At 41.1% G+C, this 21536-nt stretch overlaps 1 protein-coding gene across 2 annotated transcripts in view; it reads right to left on the bottom strand.

The window, feature by feature from the left end:
- Positions 1–4308: 4308 nt before the first annotated feature.
- Positions 4309–21536, bottom strand: part of LOC143927533 (laminin subunit beta-1-like) — a 190033-nt gene continuing 172805 nt past the window's right edge. For both annotated transcript variants that reach the window (XM_077451647.1, XM_077451648.1), the window contains exons 32-35: positions 19643–19784; positions 10711–10887; positions 10140–10296; positions 4309–9311 (exon numbers count right to left, since the gene is read on the bottom strand). In XM_077451647.1, coding sequence (XP_077307773.1) covers positions 9178–9311; positions 10140–10296; positions 10711–10887; positions 19643–19784 — 610 coding nt within the window. In that variant the 3' untranslated portion in view covers positions 4309–9177. The remainder of the gene's footprint in view (positions 9312–10139; positions 10297–10710; positions 10888–19642; positions 19785–21536) is intronic.

The following is a 21536-nucleotide window of genomic DNA, read 5'->3' as shown; positions in this document are numbered from 1 at the left end:
ATCACATGTTAAATAGGAGTCAGTACACACTTACCACCATTTAACCACTTTCAGACCGGACCATTTTGCTGGTCAAAGACCAGACCACTTTTTGCGATTCGGCACTGCGTCGCTTTAACTGACAATTGCGCGGTCATGCGATGTGGCTCCCAAACAAAATTGAAGTCCTTTTTTCCCCACAAATAGAGCTTTCTTTTGGTGGTATTTGATCACCTCTGCGGTTTTTATTTTTTGCGCTATAAACATAAATAGAGCGACAATTTTGAAAAAAACGCATTATTTTTTACTTTTTGTTATAATAAATATCCCCCAAAAATATATAAAAAAACATTTTTTTCCCTCAGTTTAGGCCGATACGTATTCTTCTACATATTTTTGGTAAAAAAAAAATCGCAATAAGCGATTATTGATTGGTTTGCGCAAAAGTTATAGCGTTTACAAAATAGGGATAGTTTTATAGCATTTTTATTAATATTTTTTTTTTTTTTTTTTTTTACTAGTAATGGCGGCGATCAGCGATTTTTATTGTGACTGCGACATTGTGGGGGACCCATCGGACATTTTTGACACATTTTTGGGACCGTTGTCATTTATACAGTAATCACTGCTATATAAATGCAGTGATTCCTGTGTAAATGACACTGGCAGTGAAGGGGTTAACCAGTGGGTGGCAGTGTAGGGGTTAAGTGTTCCTAGGGGTGTGTTACTAACTGTGGGGGGGTTGGGCTTTCATTTAGTGAACACTGATCTCTGCTCCAATCACATGGAGCAGAGATCAGCGTCACTAGTTGCTAGGCAGAATGGAGAAATGCTGTTTACAACGGCATTTCTTCATTCGGCCGCTCCGTGAGACGATCGCGGGTATGCCCGCGGCGATCGAGTCTGCGGGTCCCGCGACTGGACTCACAGGGGTCCCGGCGCGCTCCAGATGGCAGGGCGGCAAACTTAAAGGGACGTATATGTACGCCAATATGCCTGCCCGTGCCATTCTGACGACGTACATCGTCGTGCGCTGGTCGGCAAGTGGTTAAAGTGGCTCTGATTATCCCCAAATAAAGTTCAGCTGTTCTAGTAGGTCTTTCCTGACATTTTCTTAGTCGCATTCTACAGCAAAAGCCACGGTCCACAGAGAGCTTACAAAGCATCAGAGGGATCTCATTGCTAAAAGGTATCAGGAGAAGGGTAGAAAAGAATTTCCAAGGCATTAGATATCCCATGGAGCACAGTGAAGACAGTCCTCATCAAGTGGAGAAAATATGGCACCACAGTGACATCACCAAGAACTGGACGTCCCTCCAAAACTGCTGAAAAGAGGAGAAGAAAACTGGTCAGGGAGGCTGCCAAGAGGCCTACAGCAACATTAACCACTTCAGCACCGGAAGAATTTACCCCCTTCCTGACCGGAGCACTTTTTTGCGATTCGGCACTGCGTCGCTTTAACTGACAATTGCGCGGTCGTGCGACGTGGCTCCCAAACAAAATTGACGTCCTTTTTGTCCCACAAATAGAGCTTTCTTTTGGTGGTATTTGATCACCCCTGCGGTTTTTATTTTTTGCGCTATAAACAAAATAAACGGCTTCAATTTTGAAAAAAACGCATTATTATTTACATTTTGCTATAATAAATATCCCCCAAAAATATATTAAAAAAAACTATTATTTCCCTCAGTTTAGGCCGATACGTATTCTTCTACATATTTTTGGTAAAAAAAAAAAATCACAATAAGCGATTGATTGGTTTGCGCAAAAGTTATAGCGTTTACAAAATAAGGGATAGTTTTATGGCATTTTTATTAATTTTTTTTTTTTTAAATGACGGCGATCAGCGATTTTTATCATGGCTGCGACATTATGGCGGACACATCGGACATTTTTGACACATTTTTGGGACCATTGTCATTTATACAGCAATCAGTGCTATACATATGCGCTGATTCCTGTGTAAATGACACTGGCAGTGAAGGGGTTAACCACTAGGCGGCAGTGTAGGGGTTAAGTGTGTCCTGGGGCATGTTTCTAACTGTTGGGGGGGGGCGTGGCTGTGTGAGACACGTCACTGATCTCTGCTCCCAATCAGAGAGCAGAGATCAGTGACACTGTCACTAGGCAGAACGGGGAGATGCTTGTTTACATTACACACTTTATTAGGTCCTCTTTGCTAGTACCGGGTTGGACCCCCTTTTGCCTTCATTCTTCATGGCATTGATCTAACAAGGTGTTGGAAGCATTCCTCAGAGATTTTGCCCCATAGTGACATGATAACATCACCCAGTTGCTGCAGATTTGTCGGCTGCACATCCATCATGTCAATCTCCCATTCCACCACATCCCAAAGGTGCTCTATTGGATGAGATGTGGTGAGTGTGGAGACCATTGGAGGACAGGGACCTCATTGTCCGGTGGTGAGATGATTGGAGATTTGTGACATGGGGCATTATCCTGCTGGAAGGAGCCATCAGAAGATGGGGACACTGTAGAAATAAAGGGATGGACATGATCAGCAACAATACTCAGGTAGGTCGTGCGGTTCAAACGATGCTCAATTGGTACTAAGGGGCTCAAAGTGTGCCAAGAAAATACCCCACTCCCCTCCACACACACCATTACACCACCACCAGCCTGAACCAGTGATACAAGGCAGGATGGATCCATGCTTTCATGTTGTTTACACCAAATTCCGACCCCACTATCTGAATGTTGCAGCTGAAATCCACTCATCAGACCAGGTAACGTTTTTCCAAACTTCTATTATCCAATTTTGGTGATCCTGTGCCAATTGTAGCCTCAGTTTCCTGTTCTTAGGTGACAGGAGTGGCACCCGGTGTGGGGTTCTGCTGCTGTAGCCCATCTGCTTCAAGGTTCGATGTGTTGTGCGTTCAGAGATGGTATTCTGCATACCTTGGGTGTAACGAGCGGTTATTTGAGTTTCTGTTGCCTTTCTATCATCTGGAACCAGTCTGCCCATTCTCCTCTGACCTCTGACATCAACAAGGCATTTTCCTTCACACAACTGCCGCTCACTGGATATTTTCTCTTTTTCGGATCATTCTCTGTAAACCCGAGAGATGGTTGTGTGTGAAAATCCCAGGAGATCAGCAGTTTATGAAATACTCAGACCAGCCTGTCTGGCACCAACAACCTTGCCACGTTCAAAGTCACTTAGATCCCCTTTCTTCCCCATTCTGATGCTCGGTTTGAACTTCAGAAAGTCGTCTTCACCACGTCTAGATCTAAATGCATTGAGTTGCTGCCATGTGATTGGCTGATTAGCAATTAGTGTTACCAAGAAATTGGACAGGTGTCCTAATAAAGTGGCCGGTAAGTATATATACATATACATATATATATATATATATATATATATATATATATATATATATATATATATATATATATATATACATATATACATATATACATATATACATACATATATATATATATATATATATATATATATATATATACACACATATACATATATATATATATACACACACATATATATATATATATATATATATATATATATACATACATATATATATATATATATATATATATATATATATATATATATATATATATATATATATATACTGTGTATAGATATATATATATATATATATATATATATATATATATATATATATTTTTTTTTTTTTATATACACATACACAATGTATATTGGAATTTGGATACATTGTATGCAGCTGAATCACATAATTGTTTTCTTCTCCACTCTCCCCTGGTGCTTGCATGAAACTGGGGATGGGGGACACTCTAAACATGGCTCTGTGCCACTGCCCCCTACAAGAGGAAATGCCTGAAAATCACTGGGTATTATATTAATTAAAAAATTCAGATTTTAAAACTATAAATGACCATTTATATTGTATCAAATGACATTTGATATTACATACACATTTAAGGTTAAATGAGATTTTAATGACTGAGTTTAGGTCTACTTTAGTACAAAGGCACGAATGAGCAAAAACATGTTTTTTTGGGGGGGGGGGTCCATTTGTAAAATGTATTTATAAAAAACGCTTGAGACATTTGCACAGCCATCACAAATAATCCGCATGTTTTGCCTAATATATTTATTCCCTGTGGTCGTCAGCTCCCTCTAGTGGCCATAATGTGGTATTTTTCTCAATTGAGGTATTTCAGGAAAATGCTGCATTATGGCCACTAGATGGCGCTGACGGAAATAAATGTATTAGGAAAATTATGGGGATTATTTGTGGCGGCTTTTTCATAAATAGATCCTTAAAAGGAGTAAAACACAAAAAGTCAACTACCGGGTGGGCTGTTTTTTTTTCCATATATTTATTTGCTTGAAGTACAAATTTTAGAACAATCTGCAAATACAAACATATTTCAGACTCACCTAGAACACACTGAATTCCAGTCGTTATTATTTTACATTTTTTTTTTTTCCTTCACAACAACTTATAGTAGTTAGTGACCTTCCAGGGTCACATAGAGATAGACATGGTCATGGATGAGATAGTCTAAAGTAGCTGATCTGGTTTCCTGTACACAGACTATAACCGAATAAAAACAGCGTACATAGGGGCAGATATGGGGCAGAACGAGGAGGACGAGATGGAGATGGCCAATGTGTTTAAAGCTATAGCCCAATTTTAGATGAAAGTTTTCATAGAATAAAGGCAAAACTTTTATTGAATAAAAATAATAAAAATAAAAATTTGTGAAAAAAAAAAAACTTTTACATTTTTTGGGGATAAAGTAAGGGAGGGTTGTAACCTCGGTCAGTTTTTTTTTCTTTGCCATCTGTGTCCCATTGGGGAGATTTCCCTTCACTTCCTGTCCCGTAGACAAAATAGGAAGTGAGAGGAAATCCCTCCAAAGTGAGGGAAACCCTGGTTGTCACCAGAACTAGTGTCCCCATTGGGAAAATTTCCCCTCTATTCCTCCATTGGTGACAACCAAAACTCTGGGGTTTCCTTCCACTTTCAGTAATACCAGTAAAAAGTAGGAATGCGCCATTCCTTTCGTTCCGATGTCCGTTTTTTAACGAATTTCGATAAATTCAGTAATTTGGAAACTTCCGAATTATGATAATCCGTTTAACTAATTTTTCCGGAGATTTGAAAATCCGAAAATCTGAAATAATAACTATTAAATTAAATTAAAGGGATTGGAATTTCTTTGTTTGGAATTTTTCTTTTAGTTTTTCTGCTCATCCGTTATATTTCGAAATCCAAAATTTCAGAAATTCGGAAATTTGAAAATTCGGAAATCCGAATTTTTAAATTTTAGAATTTTCGAATTTCAGAAAAGAAAAAAAAAAAACGAATGAAACGAAAACGAACACATTTTTTGTCAGTGCAGATGTCTAGTCCGGTGCATTTCTGTTCACCGGGGATGATTTAGGTGCAAATTTTTACCTGAAACCAGACCCAAAAATACACAGGACTCTTTTTGAAACCGCACCGCGGCCCCCCTCCCCCCCCACATGTGTGAACTGGCTGCATTGAAAGCCATTCATGTTCATATCCTTTGCGAAGTGGATGTGGTTAAAAATGCGTCCAATTCGTATATGTGTGAACCGAGCCTAAACGTTTTTTTTTAAGTCTGTCTGTGGCCACTTCGGGGGAAATTGTCCCTCACTTCCTCTCTCCATACATAAATTTGGACACTGTGTAACCAACATTTCAACCTCTCCTCCCTCTAAATGTGTTTTTGGAGAGATTTACCGTACAATCTGTTGTCCAGGATTCTCCCCTTATTTACGATCAGCCTCTAAGCCCCGATAAACGCCAGTGTTAGGCCCCCGAAACGCGTCAGTCTTTTCTTGTAACCTCCTTTAAAGATTTACTGGACTTCTATTATAGCCGTGGCACTTTCATTCTCTCCACACTTCTCATCCTTAAAAGGCAGTAACAGGAAATCTTTCCAGAGAGAAACAAGGACGACAATGAAAAGTTGACATTTGCTCTAAAGTTGGCCATAGATGGGCAGAATTTTCAACAAAAACTCTTAGAAAATTAAACTTCTAAGAAATTTTGTTCACTTTTCTAATTATTAGAGGGGTCAAATTGATGTTCATTTTCAACCGCATTGACAAGAAAAATCTTTTGAACAATATTCAAAAGTTCAGAAAATTTTCTAAGATTTTTCGAAGACTTTTCGTAAGAATTTTTATTAGAAATTCTATCCATCTATGGCCAGCTTAACCCTCTCCCGTTCCATCTAAAACATTTTTTTGCCTGCCAATAGGAGTAAGGGTCATAAAAAGGTAAAAAGTGACTAAGCAGAGGAATGGCCTCCTTCTTGTCGGTTGGTCAGACCTGATTAGCGGACCTAAAGTTGAGCACACAATCACGTTACAATCTAATTATACAATCTCTATACAATCTATGTAGTGCAAGGGATTCCTTATGGTTGAACTCCTTTTTTTCTCTCAATTTTTCCTTTCCCCTTGAACAATTAAAAACACTTACACATATTTTACATTGCATACACCTTTTCCCAGTAAAATGTATCCTCCTTAATGTCATCACTTCAATGTTTTAGCAATGTGGGGGAGGTTTATAAGGGTGGGGGGGGGGGGGGTAGAATTGGGGTAGGAATTTAGAATGGGATTATATCTAATCTCCAACCATTCTGAGCTGGCCTTCCTTTTCCTCTTATTGGGTATATATACTGGGGATGGAACTGTCAGTATGGTGGTCTATGGAATTAGTAGAACAATGGAGAGCTCCAGCAGGTGATGGTAGGTGAGCCATGGATCCTTCTAAACCCCTAAGTGGGCCCAGCTCTAGACCTAATACAGTCATTCAGGAGAATAGAGTTCTGTGGGGGCAGCCTATGACATAGATCACCTGTGGCCATATACTTCGAAGCCTATGGCTTAGGCTTAAGCTAAGGCTAAGGCTACAGCTAAGGATATGGACTCCAGCAGGTGACAGTGGGTGAGCCATGGGTTCCTCTACCACCTAAGTGGGCCCAGCTCAGGACCTAGTCCAGTCATTTAGGAGAATAGTTCTGTGAGGACAGTTTGTGACATAGATCACCTGTGGCCATGTACTTTGTACCCTTTGGCTAAGGCTTCAGACTTAGATCACTGGTGGCCATGTATGTCGAAACCTACAGCTAAGGCTATGGACTGAGATCCCTGGGGCCAAGTACTTTGAAACCTACAGCTATGGCTACGGACTTAGATCACTGGTGGCCATGTACATTGAAACCTACAGCTAAGGATACAGATTTAGATCACTTGTGGCCATGTACTTTGAACCCTATAGCTAAAGACACGGACTTAGATCAGTGGTGGCCATGTACTTTGAAACCTAAAGCTAAAGCTATGGATTTAGATCAGTGGTGGCCATGTACTTTGAACCCTATGGCTAAAGACACAGACTTAGCTCAGTGGTGGCCATGTACTTTGAACCCTAAAGCTAAAGAAATGGATTTAGATCAGTGGTGGCCATGTACTTTGAACCCTATAGCTAAAGAAATGGATTTAGATCAGTGGTGGCCATGTACTTTGAACCCTATGGCTAAAGACACAGACTTAGCTCAGTGGTGGCCATGTACTTTGAACCCTAAAGCTAAAGAAATGGATTTAGATCAGTGGTGGCCATGTACTTTGAACCCTATAGCTAAAGAAATGGATTTAGATCAGTGGTGGCCATGTACTTTGAAACCTACAGCTAAGGCTACGGACTTAGATCACTGGTGGCCATGTACTTTGAACCCTAAAGCTAAAGAAATGGATTTAGATCAGTGGTGGCCATGTACTTTGAACCCTATAGCTAAAGAAATGGATTTAGATCAGTGGTGGCCATGTACTTTGAACCCTATAGCTAAAGACACAGACTTAGATCACTGGTGGCCATGTACTCTGAACCCTATAGCTAAAGACACAGACTTAGATCAGGGGTAGCCAGGTACTTTGGACCCTATGGCAAAAGATACGGACTTAAATCACTGGAGGCCATGTACTTTGAACTCTATAGCAAAAGATACAGACTTAGATCACTGGTGGCCATGTACTTTGACCCCAATTGAAGAGATTTTACCGTGGAATGTTCTTCCATTATTTGGACCCCGTAGGGCCTTTTTTCTATTCAGTAAAGATGGCAGAAAAGACTGGATGTCCTATTAATAGTTGAGCTGAGATGAGCATGGTGCGAAAAAAAGGCCCATAAACCCTTGTCGAGTCTTGTGAACAGTGAGGGTAGGTGTACTGTGTCCCTTTTATGGTGTCTTCAGGGTGTCATGCAGAGCATGGAGGATTCCGCTGCCACTGATGTCCTGGAGTGTAAGAGAGAGAGAGTGAGAGACTGTTCTGTGGAAGATTTGGGCATGTCAAGTCTCTGTACAGATACAGGCCAACCAGGTAAATTGCCCAAGGGACTGTGAGGTTGCTGCTCTTTTGGGCCACGAGAATGTTCATAACTTGGCAAGCCCCAGAGGTTGTAATATGTCCAACGATAACTCTTCTGCATACAAGGAAGAGGAAACCCAACCTCTTCTGCTCATGTTCTATGGTAGGCCTCCTGGTGCATGACCTGGCTTATCAACTTACAAGGAGCCCTATGTCATATGTCCTATGTCATTGCTTCAACCACAAAGGGGTGGTAACAAGATCAGTCACCAGTGGTCACCAGTCATCTTATTAGGAATCTGATACCCTGGGGCCTCTCAACTATATATGAGGTTTACATCCATAGACTGAAGCAAAATTTTGGTAAAATTTTCATTAGTACTTAGTTTGTTCTGACCAGAGTTCAGATTTAAAAAAAATGCCCTTGCACTGACTAGCTGTTGGTAAAAGTGAGAGTACATTCAGATTGTAATGTGTTTGGCCTGCCGTGGACCGGGTTGGAGTTTCTCCTTTTAAAAGATAGATGAAAAGTGTGCCTGTCACACCAGCAATGTATCTAAGCCATTTTCTGGTAGACACCAATGTAAATGAGGTTCTTCATCATTTACCTCTCTGGCAGTGATATACATGACCAGCCAAAATTGCGGTACAGATACTAAGCTTCTGGCAGTATGAATGATAATTAGGTCTGTCCACCAAACAGTTCCTGCATGTAAAGGTGACAGACCTGGACAGTGGTGGTGGTGGGAGGTTTAGAGTAAAATTAAGAAGTGGAATGAATGGAGATGTGTGGAATAGAAGAGATGTTAGCCGTGCTAACAAGTTGCATAGACATTGGACTTTTCTCTGATAAAATTCAGTAAAATCATCGTTCTATTCTCCAGGTCTTGAAGTTCCTCCATTTTCTTGTTCATGTTCTGTTCATTGTCTTTGAACTTCTGCTCAAGCTCTGAATAACAAAAAGATAATACAACAGATATGTCAAAATAAAAACCCAAGGGACCATTAACTATCTGCAGGAACCCCAGCAGAACCCCCATAGCATGGGTCTCCAAACTATGGCCTGCTACAAGACTTTATCGGGCATGAAGCTAGGGTTAGTGAGGTATGCCCTATGTTCCCAGATTGAGGATTAAGGTGAGCAAAGTCTGCCTATGGTCTTTGCTTCAACTTCATGTTATTTCTTACTTATGTGATTGGCTTACTGATTTTTCCCAGAGGTCTGCATTAAGATACAAGTCAAGTTTTAGGCACCCCCTGCAATAAGGATTTCAGTTTTGGGCGAGATATTCACCAAGAGTTAAATACTTCTGAAGGGCTGCAGACTCTGCAGCTTTTCCTATTAGAATGCTGAGAGTGCACCAGGTGATTATAAATAACCAGGCACTCCCATTCAGAATCAGTCCACAAAGTACATGGTGGAACAAATAGCTATTTCTTCATAGCAACAAAGGGTCGGAATCTGAAAAAGGGTTTCTTAAAACTCTATCAATGTACATAGATCACGCAGAGGGGATTATTTTTTCTTAACAAAAGTGCAGTTACTCTTTAAGAATCTACATGGCTTTGCTGGGGACACCAGAGTGTGATCCAAATTGGAGTAGACTGATGTGCTCTGTAAACTGAAGCAGGATAGGCTGTTTCTGTATAAAAGAAATACATCAAATAGACTGGAAAATGATGTCAAGATTGGAACGACAGATAAGAAGAGCATATAGCTGGAGAGCAAGTAAAGAATATCTTGAGATATGAAGAAACAAGGGTGTGTATCACTTACTATCTAGCTTCTCCTTGGCGTCCGTCGCTTTCTTTAACAAGTCCCGAGCCTCGTCTTTTATCTGCTGTACTTTCTGCATGGCTGACCCTGATGAGGTGTCCACTCCTCCAACCTTGTCTTTCAGGTCTCTGTAGCTCTTCTTGACTTCTTCCATCTCCTGTAAGTAAAATCACCAGACATGAGGATGAGTTTTTTTATGGAAAATCTGTGAGTTACCCAAACTGCCGTACTCTGCTCTGTAAGTCCATATTTTTAACTTTTTAATTAATATGCCCACAAAGAATATTATTTTGAGTTTTTAAGACCCTTTTAAAACAACACCAATGGGCCACTTTCCCAAGACAGAAAGTTAGTCTTGTGTTGTCCATTGAAGAAAATAAGATATCCAATGAAAATTAGGAGATAAATTAGGCCCTTACTGGACAACATAGACAGGCCAGACACTATGCTTAAATGGAGCCAAGCTATAGCAAAAACATACATTTTAGATGTAAAATGTCCTCATATATCTTATATTTTGGATGAACTGGTGAACTGAACATCTGCTAATTCCTGAACACCGGTTTTGTACCTTGTCAAGCCCATCTGTGGCCAGCATTGCCTTGGTGGCCTTTTGGTTTGCTTCGTTGGCCATCTGTCTGTTGGAATCCACTTTCTTCATTAAAGCTTCCACCTCCTTGGCCACCTTGGTCAAACGATCCATTATGGAGTTCTCCTTCTCTTCCACACCTGTAATTGTTTTCAAGGACTGAAAAAGATACAACAGTAAAACAGGGCCAGAACACACAAATATATATTTACAGAATATGACATTTCAGTAACAGCAGACATCAATGAGGTCTGTCAATCATAGTACACAAAATATTACAAGTATCCATCTGTTTTCTAAACAGTTGGTAGGAACACTGGTGCTTGGCTCAAGTAACTCTGGAACACTGGTGCTTGGCTCAAGTAACTCTGGAACACTGGTGCTTGGCTCAAGTAACTCTGGAACACTGGTGCTTGGCTCAAGTAACTCTGGAACACTGGTGCTTGGCTCAAGTAACTCTGGAACACTGGTGCTTGGCTCCAGTAACTCTGGAACATTGATGCTTGGCTCCAGTAACTCTGGAACATTGATGCTTGGCTCCAGTAACTCTGGAACATTGATGCTTGGCTCCAGTAACTCTGGAACACTGGTGCTTGGCTCAAGTAACTCTGGAGCACTGGTGCTTGGCTCCAGTAATTCTGGAACACTGGTGCTTGGCTCCAGTAATTCTGGAACACTGGTGCTTGGCTCAAGTAACTCTGGAACACTGGTGCTTGGCTCAAGTAACTCTGGAACACTGGTGCTTGGCTCCAGTAACTCTGGAACATTGATGCTTGGCTCCAGTAACTCTGGAACACTGGTGCTTGGCTCAAGTAACTCTGGAACACTGGTGCTTGGCTCCAGTAATTCTGGAACACTGGTGCTTGGCTCAAGTAACTCTGGAACACTGGTGCTTGGCTCAAGTAACTCTGGAACACTGGTGCTTGACTCAAGTAACTCTGGAACACTGGTGCTTGACTCAAGTAACTCTGGAACACTGGTGCTTGACTCAAGTAACTCTGGAACACTGGTGCTTGGCTCAAGTAACTCTGGAACACTGGTGCTTGACTCAAGTAACTCTGGAACATTAGTGCTTGGCTCAAGTAACTCTGGAACACTGGTGCTTGGCTCAAGAAACTCTGGAACACTGGTGCTTGGCTCCAGTAACTCTGGAACACTGGTGCTTGGCTCAAGTAACTCTGGAACACTGGTGCTTGACTCAAGTAACTCTGGAACATTGGTGCTTGGCTCAAGTAACTCTGGAACACTGGTGCTTGGCTCAAGTAACTCTGGAACACTGGTGCTTGGCTCCAGTAACTCTGGAACACTGGTGCTTGGCTCCAGTAACTCTGGAACACTGGTGCTTGGCTCAAGTAACTCTGGAACACTGGTGATTGGCTCCAGTAACTCTGGAACACTGGTGCTTGGCTTAAGAAACTCTGGAACACTGGTGCTTGACTCAAGTAACTCTGGAACATTGGTGCTTGGCTCAAGTAACTATGGAACACTGTTGCTTGGCTCAAGTAACGTTTTTTTCTTCTTAATTTTTCATTGCCTGCATTATATTTTTACATTCAGCTATCAGCGGGGAACCCCGCTGACAGCTGATGACTCATCGGTTGTTAAGGACGCAATGGCTGCTTGCTCCTTAACAACCAGCTGTTTGCCACAGGCGTCCACTCCTAAAATACTGCACAACTTCATAAAATAACTCATGCAATATTTTAGTAGCTATTTAGTGAATGCCAAAAACGTTTGGAAAAACGCTGTGCGGTTCCTTACTGCATACTCAGATGCTTTGCCTTGGGTTGCTACACTCACCTCAATGGTCTTTGCCTAATTAAATGATTTGTGTAGACATTACCCCAATTTACCCCCAAACATCCCTCTCTTCAGCATTGTTTTTTCCTTTTATCTTGTTCCTGTATCAGAAAACAGCTTTTTATTACTCCCTTTGATGTCATCACTAGAGTGTAAAATTCTTTGAGCTGTTGGGAGTTCAGGTCTTGCGCTCAGAAATACATCTTTCCCTACATACAGTGTGTGGACAGGCTCTGGGATGTCAAAACAGCAGCATTGTTTATCTGGTAAAGAAAGTAATATATGTATATATGTATGTATGTATGTATGTATGTAGAGAGGGACTGAGAGGGACAGGGATGGGTCCTGTAGTCCAGCAGGCAGGGCTGACAATCCTGCTTGTGATTTTAGTGCAGAAGAGGCACTGTGTTGTCAGCCCGAATAGGTTAAAGCAGTTGTAACACTAAAAATAAAAAGCTCCTGTTCCTTTAAAGCATGAATAACAGCATAATGCTGTTGCAGCATAATTTTCTTTCTATGTTCTAAAATACCTGGTTGATCCTGCCTGTTCCCATGTCCCCTATGTGAACTGACCACCGTAATCATGGCTGTTAATCCATGGCACTGTGGTCAGTTTACGTGCCTCCGTCATCCAACAGTCTTTCCCGCTCCCCCTCCCTCCCTGCCTGTCAGCTCAGTCTGTGTACTGAGAGACAATCTCCTCCCTGCCCTTCACCCCTCTCCTCTTGCCGCTATTTCCGCTGCAATACATACCCCCATTACTTGTATCCTCTCTGTTTTATTAAGATCTAAAATAGAGTGTCCGTTTTTTTGTTTTGTTTTTTTGTTTTATTTTTTACATAATCCTAAGTGCCTCCTTTCACAGCACCACTATGCGGTGACGTGACCTCCATCTGCTGGCCAGGTGATGTTAGAGCTCTTCTTAGATCAGGGAAGGAAAGTGGAGAGGAGTACATGACCACAGAGCGGCAGTGTGAGAAAATGTATTTTGAATTAGAATTTAAAAAGTAATACAAGTAATGGGGGTAAGTGACTTAACAGCCACTTTAGGTTAGGAGTGCTCTGGTTTTCTGGCAAATCAAATATTTTTCTGTACTTGCCCAATTTTAAAGAACATAGGAAAACGTGCACGTATTGCAAAGATAAACGTAATATGATTTATTTTTTCATTTGCTCAGCGTACAGGATGCCAGGGATGGGTCCTGGCATGGGAGATACGTGGCTTATTATTTGGGTTGTCGTCCCTTTAAGGGGGATGATTTGACTGCAAATTTGATATTTCAGGGGTTCCCACCCATGTAGGTCGACGGGGTTCCAGGGTAGTCCAGTTGGAGATGAGAGCACTGATTTACAGTGCTCTCAGGTTTGGCAAGTCCTTTTGATTCAGAGTGACTTTGAATAGGAAAGAGCCCCTAAACCCTGATTACAGGGACTTTTGTCCTGATAGGGTTAACCCGTCTGCACGAGAGGCCAAAAAAGGAACAGGAAACAGCCAGCAGGTGTCTGTGAGTATGAGAAAGACAGGTGGACTGGCTGTGCATGGGAGTCTGAAGCGGCTGGTGACCTGGCCTTGGGAACGTGAGGCAGGCGGGGAACGTAACCCTGGTACGGGACAGGTTTTTCAGGCGGCGAGCCAAAAGTTTGATTTGTACCAAGAGTGTGGACTGTTTTGTTTATTTGATGCTACAAACAAGCTGTTTTTTTTCTCCCAACTTTTTAAAATAAAAGACTGCTTGATTTGACCAATCTGGTTGGCTGGTGAACCTGGGCTCCCCAATATTTACACCAGACACACACTTTAATTGAAGGCCTAAACCAGTGATGGCGAACCTTGACACCCCAGATGTTTTGGAACTGCATTTCCCATGATGCTCCACTACACTGCAGAGTGCACGAGCATCATGGGAAATGTAGTTCTAAAACATCTGGGGTGCCAAGGTTCACCATCACTGGCCTAAACTATTTCAGCAGAAAGTGACATTGTATAAATGCAACCCACAGTAGTGCATAGTAAACACGGTGACCAGCTCAGCTGGAAAAAAATCAATTCAGACATTTTAGTGAAGCAGCGTAAACAGGGGACAGATAAGACAACCCGGGCCTATATCTGGAGTAAATGTCCATTGTATGTGAAAGATATGGCCATTATCACAGCTTATGACTTCTCCCCCGGCTCACATTAACCAACTGGATCCCTTCCCAAGCTGTGCAATCTCTGCTCTGATCTGGCAGACTCTAGCAGAGGAAGCAAGTCACCGTAATAGTAGAGGGAGGACACGGCCAGAGTTGTATGGGAATAATAACAGGAAAGGGAGGAAGCCACCATTGTAATACAGAGGCAGCAATTCCTCCGCAATGGTTAACCCATCACTGGTGCACACAACAAATGATGGCTGATCACAAATGGCATATTATTACCATAAAACCACAGGTGGGCATTCTTCTGATATATTCTCTTATCCTTAGAAGGGTCACATTAACCCCATCATGCTCCATAATATTTGTGGGACGTTGGCCTGCAGTCCTCACATGGGACTTCGTTCCTTTCCTCTACTACACAAGGGCCTACAGATTATAGATGAATTCAGGATTGCTCATAAACAGTCACCTTACAGACCTGTAGTGTATGTTTGCATTGAGCAAATGTGTGGGTTTGTGCTTAAAGAGTAGAGTTTCTCAACATTTTTTTCAGTTGTTTAATCTTTAAAATAATGCAAAATCTTGCAGCACGGCAGTCTAAATAACATAAATGTTACTTATGAATGGGAAACCTGAGCTTGGAGTGATGAACTCAACAACCTTGGTGATATCAACTCCACATCAGAGGCTGCCCATTACATCAGTGTCCCCCATCATGGCAGAGGTCCCCATCACTTTAGAAGCCCCCCTTCACATCAGAGGTCCCCCCTCATATTAGAGGCCACTATCACTTCAGAAGCCCCCCTTCACATCAGAGGTCCCCATCACTTCACAGGTCCCCCTTTCATGTCGGAGGCCCCATCACATCAGAAGTCCCCTTCACATTAGAGGTCTCCATCATGTCAGAGGTCCTCCCTTCATGTTAGAAGCCCCCATCACATCAGAAGCCCCCCCTTCACATCATAGGTCCCCAACACATCAGAGATCTCCCCTTCATTTTTGAGGCCTTAATCATGGCAGAAGCCCCCATTCACATGAGAGGTCCCCATCACTTCATAGGTCCTCCTTTCACGTCAGTGGCCCCATCACATCAGAAGTCCCCTTCACATTAGAGGTCTCAGCCATGTCAGAGGTCCCCCCTTCATGTTAGAAACCCCCATCACGTCAGAAGCCCCCCTTCACATCAGAGATCCCCATCACTTCACAGGTCCCACTTTCATGTCGGAGGCCCCATCACATCAGAAGTTCCCTTCACATTAGAGGTCTCCATCATGTCAGAGGTCCTCCCTTCATGTTGGAAGCCCCCATCAGATCAGAAGTTCCCTTCACATTAGAGTCTCCACCATGTCATAGGTCCTCCATTCATGTTAGAAGCCCCCATCACATCAGAAGTCCCCTTCACATTAGAGGTCTCCATCATGTCAGAGGTCCTCCCTTCATATTGGAAGCCCCCATCACATCAGAAGTCCCCTTCACATTAGAGTCTCCACCATGTTAGAGGTCCTCCCTTCATGTTAGAAGCCCCCATCACGTCAGAAGCCCCCCTTCACATCATAGGTCCCTAACACATCAGAGGTCTCGCCTTCATGTTTGAGGCCTTAATCATGGCAGAAGTCCCCCTTCACATCAGAGATACCCATCATGTCAGAGGCCCCCCCTTAATGTCAAAGGCCCCCATAATATCAAAAGCCCATCTTCACATCAGAGGCCCTCCTCTTCATGTTAGAGGCCCCCTCCCTTTCAAGTTATAGACCCCCATCACAAGGTCCCTATAACTTCAGAGGTCCCATCTTCATGTCAGAGGCTCCATCACATCAGAAGTCCCCCTTCACATCAGAGGTCCTAATCACGTCAGGAGTCCAACCTTCACATCAAGTTCTCCCATCACATCAGAGGTCCCCCCTTCATGTTAGAGGCCCCCTTCACGTCAGAGTTCTCCCCTTCACATCAGAGTTCTCCCATCACATCAAAGCCCCCCCCCATCAAAAATTTTGAGTCCCCCCCATCATAGAGTCCTCTCATCCATCTATGATCCAGGAGAAACTGGGTCTTGTCCTCAGGTACAAGAAGAAACCCAAACGGCACTCCAGTTGAGAAACACTGCTATAGAATGTGAAAGAACTGCAGTAGATGGTGGCTTTCTATGGCCAATACAATGGTGACTAGCTGAGAAAATGTATCCTGGTCAGCCAATTGTTCCCTAAATCAGGCAGAGAAGGTCATTGTCACCAGGAATTAAGTGAGGGAAAAACTTGTCACCAGAACTGGAATAGAGGGAAAATCTTCCATTGGGACACTTTTTTTCCTTCAGTTTGGAGGGATTTCCTCATTACTTTGTTTCCAAAAAAAATGTTCTTTATAAACATTTTAACCTATTAGAGCCCATATTCCATAGTCTGCTCAGCCTGGGACAAGACACAGAATGTGCTTGTGTAGGGGACATGTTCCCAAAATAGGCTGTGACTGGGAGAGGTATGTGTGCCAGAGGCAAGCTGTGATTGTTTGGGGGTATGGTGACTGAACAAGCTACCCAATACAGGCATGCTGTGTGTCTACACAGTGTCCTTTCCCTCTGAATTGCCAGTCAAAGGATGAAAACTGACCACAGATCAGCTTCTGTGCTTTGTGTGGTCAGTTTAGAACAAAGAAAAAAGTTGACTGGCAGGATCAACCAGATGGAATAAATACATGAAAATGATAGATAGACTATGTTTTATAATAGACATGTGCAATTAGTTTTGTTCCAAATTCATTTTGACGAAATTCAAAAAAATTCGTTAACCTGGAAATATTCGAATTAACGAAAACCTGTTTTTTTTCCCCCCAGAAAATTCGGAAATTCAAAAATTTTAAAATAAGAATGAAAATCTGAAAATTCAAAAGAATGAAAATTAGAAAACCTGAAAATTCAAAAGAAGCAAAATCCAAAAAAATAAGAATGAAAATCCGAAAATTAGAAAACCCGAAAATCCTAGATTTTCTGCTGATTTTTTTCCTTCAGATTTACCAAAAGCATATAATATGAGGTCGAACCTTAGGAGTTTCAATTTGTATGCAGGCCCTTCTACTACATGGTTTTGGTAAATCTGAAGGAAAAAAACAGCAGAAAATCTGATAATGTATGGGGCTTAATAATAACTATTACTAATTATTAAATTTTAAGTATTGGAATTGTCTTTAAAATTTGGCTGTTAGTGAACGCAATGAATACGAATTTATCCAAAGTTACGAATTATCCGAAAGAACGAATGCCGCATCTAAACAAATGGAACATAATGAATTAATAATAATGAATAATAATAATAATAATAATAATAATAATGGAATATAATGAATTAATAATAATGAATAATAATAATAATAATAATGGAACATAATGAATTAATAATAATGAATAATAATAATAATAATAATGGAACATAATGAATTAATAATAATGAATAATAATAATAATAATAATGGAACATAATGAATTAATAATAATGAATAATAATAATGGAACATAATGAATTAATAATAATGAATAATAATAATAATAATAATGGAACATAATGAATTAATAATAATGAATAATAATAATAATAATAATAATAATGGAACATAATGAATTAATAATAATGAATAATAATAATAATAATAATGGAACATAATGAATTAATAATAATGAATAATAATAATAATAATAATGGAACATAATGAATTAATAATAATGAATAATAATAATAATAATAATAATAATAATGGAACATAATGAATTAATAATAATGAATAATAATAATAATAATAATAATGGAACATAATGAATTAATAATAATGAATAATAATAATAATAATAATGGAACATAATGAATTAATAATAATGAATAATAATAATGGAACATAATTAATTAATAATAATGAATAATAATAATAACAATAATAAAAATGTTATTATTATTATTATTAATTTGTTACGTTCCATTCATTTAGATGCGACATTCGTTATTTTGGATAATTCATAACTTCAGATAAATTCGTATTCGTTTCGTTCACTAAGAGTCAGATTTGAAAGGAAATTCCAATACCTATAATTTACGGTAATAGTTATTATTAGCTAGTTAGTTATTATTTCTGGATTTTCTTTCTTATTTTCAAATTTTCTTTCTTATTTTCGGATTTTCGAATTGTCCACTTTTTAAGTTTCCAAATTTGAATTTTCAAATTTCCAAATTTCCCGATTTATTTGAAATAACAATTTTCAATCATAACGAATGACCCAAAAAAAAAAAAACGAAAAAAAACGAATCAAACAAAAAGGAAAATGAACACATTTTTTGGCAGTGCACATGTCTATTTTATAACATACACATCTGGGACCACATACATAGAAAAAATATATATATATTTTTAGGATAACATACACTTTAACGTATTACTAACCCCCCGGACCCTACACTCACTATATCTGGTCCCCCACAGCACACAGAACATGGAAATGCAATTATTTTAGTAAATATAAAACTGCTAAATACCTTTTCTCATCAGCAGTATAGAGCAGTCTTGTGACTTCTATAAGTGTCTGGTTAAATCTTGTAGGAGGAGTTTTCATTCTCCCCTGACTGTCCTATGAGGCTGCACAACCCCTGACCCTCTGTCTGGGCAGTGCTGATTGGCCCTGTGCTGATCACATGCACTCGCCCAAGAAAAAAAAAACTCTCTAGCAATACACACCAAACTGAGCATGTGCAGAGCGCCTCCAAGGGCTCATTTCTATCAGGAGACGGATTGGGGACAGTGGAAGAAGGGGAGGATCAGAGAAGACAGGATTAAACAGCCTTTTAACACAATGCAGAGGATTAACCCTTTATGTTCCACAGTGAATATAACACGCGGAACTTCTACCTTTTGCACATTTGTAACATTTCCTGAATTAAATAAGAAATGATAACAATCTATGGGGTTGGTAATCCGCCTAACACTGGTCAAGGGTCCTTACATTGTCCACGGTGTTCTTCAGCCTGGTGACGCTCTGTTTGGTGGCATTCAGCGCCTTCTCTGCGACCTTCGCTTTGTTCCCGGCCTCCTCCAGCAGAGATTTGGTTTCGGCAATGTTCCCGCTCACCCCGTCAGCTCTCTCTCTGCAGGAAAAGGGGAATGAGGACATTTTTACTGGAACTGCTTTCATTTTAAAGCCTAATTGGTATTCACCATGAGCAGGGCAACTACAGATCTCGACATGACATTCGGAAAGTACCAAACAATTCATGAATATGGTTGAAATATGGATATAGTTTTAAAGGCGGGGCACTGATGAGGTAAAAAAAATATAGATAATTGACAAAATGAATGTGTACAGTGCATTGAAAAAGTATTCATACCCCTTGAAATTTGGAGCAGGCCAGGAAGCCGGCCGCCACATCCTTAACAACTGATGAGTCATCAGATGGGTAGGGTTGTACCCCATACAATGTACCCCATACTCATTCCCATGGAGGGGGGCAGGATCTGGGGCCCCCCTTGCTAAAGGGGGCTTGCAGATTCTGATAAGCCCCCTACCTGCAAACTCCCACAACCACTCACCAGGGTTAGGGAGAAGAGGCCCTTGTCCCCATCAACACTGGGACAAGATTCTTTGGGGTGAGGGGGGCAGAACTCCTACTGCCCCAAAGCACCCCCCCCCCCATGTTGAGGGCATGTGGCCTGGTATGGTTCAGGAGGGGGAGGGACGCTCGCTTGTCCCCTCCCTTTCCTGATCTGCCGGGCTGCACGCTCAATAAGGGTCTGCTATGGATTTTGAGGGGGGACCAGACACAGTTTTTTTTTCGTTTTATTGCCGGCAATTCTTGTCTTTACATTCAGCTGTCAACGGGGAACCCCGAAGGGACCCGAAGAGCCTGGTATGGATTTGGTGAGACACCACGTCATTCCCCCCCCCCCAACTTTTTTTTATTTCCGGCAATTCTTGTTTTTACATTCAGCTGTCAGCGGGGAACACCGCTGACAACTGATGACTCATCGGTTGCTAAAGATGCGATGGCCCGGCTTCCTGGCCCGCTCCTTATCTGCTTGCCGACCAGCCGCCACACTTGTACTGCGGCAACATGGCTCGGCTGTCATGTTACGTTGCTTCTATTTGTGGCCACTAGGGGCGCGTGCCTGCTGTTCATCCCCGGAGCCGATGCGAGTGGCCGGCGGTCGTGATGACCGCTGGGCTCCCACGATCGCTCGTGACACGGCGAGAACCGGGTAAACATAGAGATCCTGGTTCTCTGAGGGTAGAAGAGACTGATTGTGTGTTTATACAAGGTATGAACACCGATCTATCTCTTCCCCTAGCTTCATGCCATCCCATACCATCCCCCCTTCAGTTAGAACACACACTAGGGAACACAGTTAACCCCTTGATCGCCCCCTAGTGTTAACCCCTTTACTGCCAGTGACATTTATACAGTAATTAATGCATTTTTATAGCTCTGATTGCTGTATAAATGCCAATGGTCTCCAAAATGTTTCAAAATTGTCCGATGTGTCCGCCATAATGTCGTAGTCCCAATAAAAATCGCAGATCCCCGCCGTTACTAGTAAAAAAATAATAATAATAAAAATGCTATAAATCTATCCCCTATTTTTTAGACGCTATAACTTTTGCGCAAACCAATCAATATACGCTTATTGTGATTTTTATTACCAAAAATATATAGAAGAATACATATCGGCCTAAACTGAGGGAAAAAAATAGCTTTAAAAAAAAAAAAAAAAAAAAAAAAAATTGGGATATTTATTATAGTAAAAAGTACAAAATATTGTGTTTTTTTTTTCAAAATTGTCGCTCTTTCTTTGTTTATAGCGCAAAAAACAAAAACCGCAGAGGCGATCAAATACAACCAAAA

This window comes from Lithobates pipiens, unplaced genomic scaffold, assembly GCF_037356315.1.
Source record: "Lithobates pipiens isolate NorthernLeopardFrog02 unplaced genomic scaffold, aLitPip1_a1.2 Scaffold_23, whole genome shotgun sequence".
NCBI lineage: Eukaryota > Metazoa > Chordata > Amphibia > Anura > Ranidae > Lithobates > Lithobates pipiens.
The sequence above is the reverse complement of the archived record's forward strand: the minus strand, read 5'-3'. Positions and strand labels throughout refer to the sequence as shown.